The 5,670-nt window shown below is 39.6% G+C and overlaps 1 protein-coding gene across 1 annotated transcript; it reads right to left on the bottom strand.

Annotated features, from left to right (window-relative positions):
• Positions 1 to 772: 772 nt before the first annotated feature.
• Positions 773 to 5,343, bottom strand: LOC100376696 (uncharacterized). Its single transcript, XM_002741739.4, has 10 exons — positions 5,210 to 5,343; positions 4,989 to 5,110; positions 3,605 to 3,727; positions 3,381 to 3,504; positions 3,072 to 3,181; positions 2,734 to 2,875; positions 2,247 to 2,431; positions 1,871 to 2,042; positions 1,016 to 1,169; positions 773 to 834 (listed from the first exon to the last, which is right to left on the bottom strand). Exons 2-9 carry the CDS (start codon positions 5,097 to 5,099, stop codon positions 1,030 to 1,032), a joined length of 1,107 nt encoding a protein of 368 aa, XP_002741785.1. The 5' UTR covers positions 5,100 to 5,110; positions 5,210 to 5,343; the 3' UTR covers positions 773 to 834; positions 1,016 to 1,029.
• Between the last annotated feature and the right edge of the window lie 327 nt (positions 5,344 to 5,670).

The following is a 5,670-nucleotide window of genomic DNA, read 5'->3' as shown; positions in this document are numbered from 1 at the left end:
ATTTAGTACCCCTTAGAGCAGACATATTGTTACAATCCGGACAAGTTTGGCAAGAGCCGCGATTGATACCGCTCGAATCGGGAACCATATTATCGATCTGTGCAAGTGCGGCCGAGGCGCGAAAGGAGTGTTGATGACCACGGGGATGCCTTTCCGTATGCTCGTGTTGGAAGTGGCGAGAAAGTCCCGCTGGGAAAGTTCGGGCGGGCGTTTGGGGCCTAGTTGGGGCTATGGGTCTACCAATTCGGGGCCTAGGGCGGTGTATGGGAGTGGTTGTCGCCTACAGCGGGCGCAGCAACCATGTGAGTTTATTCCTGGGGGCCTATTGTATTAGCATTTTAAAGGGGGCATATTGCCTCCCGCGCGCGCCCGCTTTAGAAGGTGAAAAACACCTTCCTTTCCCGCTAAATTTGAAACGCAAGTGGAGTAGTAACGGCATATAGAGTGACCCCCCGGGATTGCAGACTACGTCTTTGGCCATGTGTTTATAATTTACTACCAGTATATATTGGCAGTCGATGCGAAAGCTACTTACTTAGCTTGTATCTGATTGGTTACATAATCCTAACACCTTAAACATTGTCAACTTATTTGTTGTCAGGTTTGTTTTGAAGTATCACGTACTAGTATAATATACTTTTATGCAACTCGCGGGGGGGGGGGAATATGAACACTCATGGAAGGTACTCCGTTAGTACCTTCCATGGAACACTCAAAGCTTGGCGTCATATGCAAATATCCAATATACTTAACACAAAGAACACATCATTCGTTTTGTTTAAATCAATTAGATGATTTTATTGCAGAAATAAACAGAAAGCACGTCATGGTCATCTGAAAATAAAGATATTAACGTACGTTACACAAAAGTATGAAACAAGTGCACATATTCCAAAAAGTATACGAACACGAAATAGTCATATGCAAAAAAAAATCATACAAGTAATACAAGACAGATATTCAGGCTGACGGTATAGATTGTATACATACGGTATTAAATAAAACGTGTAGTTACCATTAGATCATGTTTTATTCACAGTATAGCAAAAGATTTGGGGAGCCAATACCAGGAGACCCGACGACATCAGCAGTACCTACAGCTAAGATATTGTTCTTACAGCTAGCGTGATCGGAACAAACTCCTCCTCCTAACATAGCTGCGGCGACTCCTAAAAACATACATATAGTAATATTTGATTGAGGTACCTTACAACTCCCGGGCCCTCATTAAACATCGAACATTTTACTTTAATTTAGTGCAGTTAGGGGGTCAAGGTGATGGGTAAAAATTAGATCACGTGGTTGTGAATAACTCATTATTGACTAGGAGTCAATATTAGAAATCCAGTGACCTCGATTTTTTTTGCAAAACGAAGTCATTATTAGCCAAAATGTCGTTGATACAAACTCCGACGTTCGATGTATGTTGTGTTTATATAATCAGTATAACAAAACAAACAGTTACCTCGGTGTCAGTCAATATTCAGACTTAATGACCCTCAGAGGAATTATTCACCTCGCCAACGCCTCATACAATAATGTTCTTTTCCGGTCATTAACACTCTACTGAATATTGACTGGAGGTGTATTTTCTGTACTTTCTGGTAGCTCTCAAACAAATTAAGCAACACCTTCAATGATATCCGGGGTCCATAGTGTGCAAGCTCACTTGCGAATTACATCATAAATTAATCAAATTGTACATGATATGAATAACCATTGTCAAGTGATATACAGAAATTGCGCACACTACATATCACATACGTTGCGCCGTACCTTTCAAATGTTCAGTTTGTTCACACTTTTTTGATTCGTTGCATTGTAACCATATAAAATAGGGTGCAAGAACAACTGTGGTACTCTTACTTACCGACAACATGGGGAGATGCCATCGATGTACCACTCATAATGGTGTAAGCATTGTCAGCTGTATGGTATGAACTTCTTATCAGAGATCCCGGAGCAAAGATGTCGACACAGGTACCATAGTTCGAAAAACCTGAGCGCTCATCATCGCTAGTAGTGGAACCTGTAGTTATACTCTGACGGGAAACAAACAAGCATTAGTTGTAATATGTCTTTTACAGTGAAGCCACGGGCCTATTTGTCTTCAACAAAATTTGAATTTCTTCTCAAAATAAGTTGCTATTTGAGTAAAAACCAATTGCGTTATGGTGAATAGTGTAATAGCATAGATTTTTGTTTTTGAATCAGTGACGTAATCGGACCCAAATATTAACACTTACAGTTTCCTCTCTGGCTGGGGACTGGTTACATGCGTCGGTATCATCGTTACCGGCAGAAACGGACACTACATATCCATCAGACGTCAAACTTGCCACGGCATTATCCAATAAAATGCTGGCACCTCCGCCAATAGACATGTTGCAAGTGCCTGGCTTTTGACCGCCGGCGACAATTGCATCACAGCCTACAATGTATATAAAAAAAAACAATGTCAACAAACTGTCACACATTGAGATGCGGTTAATAACGCCAATTTTCATTTTCCCTGCTTCAAATGTTTGATACCAATAACCCTGATTGTGTATTCATACATTATATGATGGCTACAAATGTACGTAAGTAATTCGATTCAATTGGTCGCCGAGATCTCGTTGAGGACTGAGAGCCACAATACTTCCCTATATACTGCCCCATGTTATCCCGTCACGCCGCGATGATGAGAGAGAATGAAAAAAAAAACGTAATTATGAGAATAAATAAATTTACCGTCAACAATGTTGCTAGTTAAACCAGCACCATTGCAATTGAGCACACGGACGCTGTACACGGACGCTGCAGTGGCAATACCGACACTGTTTCCAACCGATGTACCGCCACAATGGGTACCGTGGCCGTTACAATCATCTCCCTGAAAAAATTATGAAAAAAATATATTGCTCACCAAATGAGTAGCACTTAATTATATTCAAATAGCTGATTATAGTCAGCCAAAGTCAAGACGGACATACACACACGTCAATGTGTACTCGGAAACTTCATGTAGATTACTAGTATACAGATCGGATTGTAGTCTGTGTTATGTTCGCACATGTAATATTTCTTACCTGATTTGCAGGTTCAAAATCAAAGAAGAAACTTGCGCGTCCATTAAACTCATCATGGGTATGACGTAGACCAGTATCAATTATGTATACATGCGTACCAGCTCCATTATCTAAAAAGAAATCACATCACACTGATTAGTGAACCTTCGAATTATATGGCGAATGATATTCAGAAAGCCAATAGGCTGTTGCTAAGATACATAAAATAAACACTGCATAATGGCGCTGCTAAAACCTTCCATCGTGTTATGACTCACGTATGTTCAAGGTATTAATATGCCAACAACAACAACGACAACTCAAAATTACCATTGAACGCTGCGACACCATCGAGAGGAAGATTTCTTTGATCGGTACGATCACAACCCCATTCAACATCAGCTTTGTAGATACCGTCTTCCTCTATGTACTCAAACTCATCCATGGTTCTCAACTACATGCAAAAGGGGAACATTACCACCGTCAAAAACGCACAAGGATATCGCAATTTGTTGCAGATCGATGGATTGATTGAATGATTGATTGATAAATACCTGGTTAATAGTCTTTTCCTGTGCTTCGACAGCAAAACCCTTTACGGCAAAGCTAAATCTTTTTATTATTCCAATACCCATACTAGGCAGTTTAGCAGCAACATTATCAAGATCTACATCATCCTGTGTAAAGAATTACAAAGTAAAATTATTACGCTTCTAATAAATTGCTCATTCTTGTTTTACACAATCTAAATGTAATTTGTTTGTCAAACTGCAATTCTTATTTCCATGTTCTGGTGTAATTTGTTGCGATGCAAACCTTCATTTCAAACAATAGCTGTTTCAACAACACAACCTGAACATTTGCATCAAATGCTTACTCTGATATACGCTCGTTGCTCATTCGCCGTCTGAAAACGTTGCCTCGAAGGCATATAGTGTAAACATTCAAACGTACATAGAACACAAACTCTAACCTCCGTTGAAATTTGGAAATCCCTGACCAATCGAAACGAGATGACGTGCATTTATCGATAATGCCCTTTTTTTTGTTTGACAATTTGATGTCGTATTTTTAATGTCACACAGGTAGTAGGGCTATGGAACGTTAACAATGTAAAGGAAAACTGTTTGTATATAAGAAATAGTGGCCACAAACAATTATCTATGGCTTAACATGACAATAAAAAGCTGCTTATAAGTGCGAACGTCTCAACATATCACTAAACGGCATTGTTACCGTAACCACGGTTACTAAAAAGTAACCGTGCTGTAACACAATGTCCGCATTTTAAATCTGATTTATTAGTTGCGTTCACGCACAGCTCCTTAGCACGGGCTAAGAGGTCAAATTGCTTAGCCCGTGCTAAGAAAACGTGCGTGAACGCTTAGCCTACTCAGTCGATTAACAATAAATCTGACCCGTTTTTATGATCCGGTTTAGACCCTTAGCACAGACTAAGCGACCCAAAATACCAATGCAAGCAATGTCCAGTTGGAAAATGTATTATTATATTCATAACTATTCATTTCTGTGTGGCAATTCCGACATGATAATCAAGCACGCTCAGAAGCATTATTCTCGAGAAAAAATAGTCTGATGATGAGACTCTGTACTATGTCCATTTAATCTGCAATCTGCACTTTCTGAATTGGCATTGTTATGTTTTTTTTTAAACCATAAAACTAACATGTAAACCTTCCTGATTACTGTACTGAATAAGCATAGGTGAAAAAACTGAAGATTGGGTGCTCACTGACCTTGTGCTAACTATCCCCCGCCATCGAATCATAAACCAACTGATTGGTGGACGTCGAGAATTAAAACGTTCCAACAACGTTGGGACTGTGTGTATGCAACCTTCGTGTTATTAATTTCACCCACCGCCGTGACATAATGTTACACCCGGAGTAGTTTGTACAGGTTTGCTACAATACTCACCTTAACTTTCAAGATGTACCTGTTCTTTACTGGATCTCGTGCTCTGTACAAGGGGACGAGATTTGCAGCACTAGCTGCGGCGACAAGGAGGGTCAGAATGACGAAACGCATTGTGAAGTGATCTGTGAAGCAAAAACAATGACATATTATATACAGAATAAATTATCGCAGCAAAACTTCATGCGTCCGGTGGAGCGTAGGTGGCTAGGAAACTGTTTTACCTGTTACTGGCGATGTTTAAAAAAACAGCTCGACATGCGACGTCTTTTATTCGCTTAAACCGGGTTATCGCCAGGCAACAGATGTGCATTTCAGCGGAAGGAGACGTGACAATCTGAAGTGTGTTGTGATAACTGGGTCTCGTATCACTGAAATGGACGATTTTTACATAAATCAAATGATTGGATATCGCTGTCAAATTGTTTTTGCTACGGAGCTCATGTGTTTTCGTTAATTTTGGGTACGACCATCATTTTTGTGATATGTGAATAGATATGTAAATTAACATATTTATATTTATACAAAGTCTGACACAAAAAAGGAGGCCACAGGCCAAACCATTTTATCACGGGGGGATCTTTACATTTCAGAAGCGCCAGCATACAAAGTAGTTTACCTGACTTAAAAAAAAAACTTTGTTATAAATATTTTTTTGGAAAAATCTCCTATTTTCAAATACAGT

Source organism: Saccoglossus kowalevskii, chromosome 16 (genome assembly GCF_978046115.1).
Source record: "Saccoglossus kowalevskii chromosome 16, keSacKowa6.1, whole genome shotgun sequence".
In the NCBI taxonomy this organism is placed as follows: domain Eukaryota; kingdom Metazoa; phylum Hemichordata; class Enteropneusta; family Harrimaniidae; genus Saccoglossus; species Saccoglossus kowalevskii.
The sequence above is the reverse complement of the archived record's forward strand: the minus strand, read 5'-3'. Positions and strand labels throughout refer to the sequence as shown.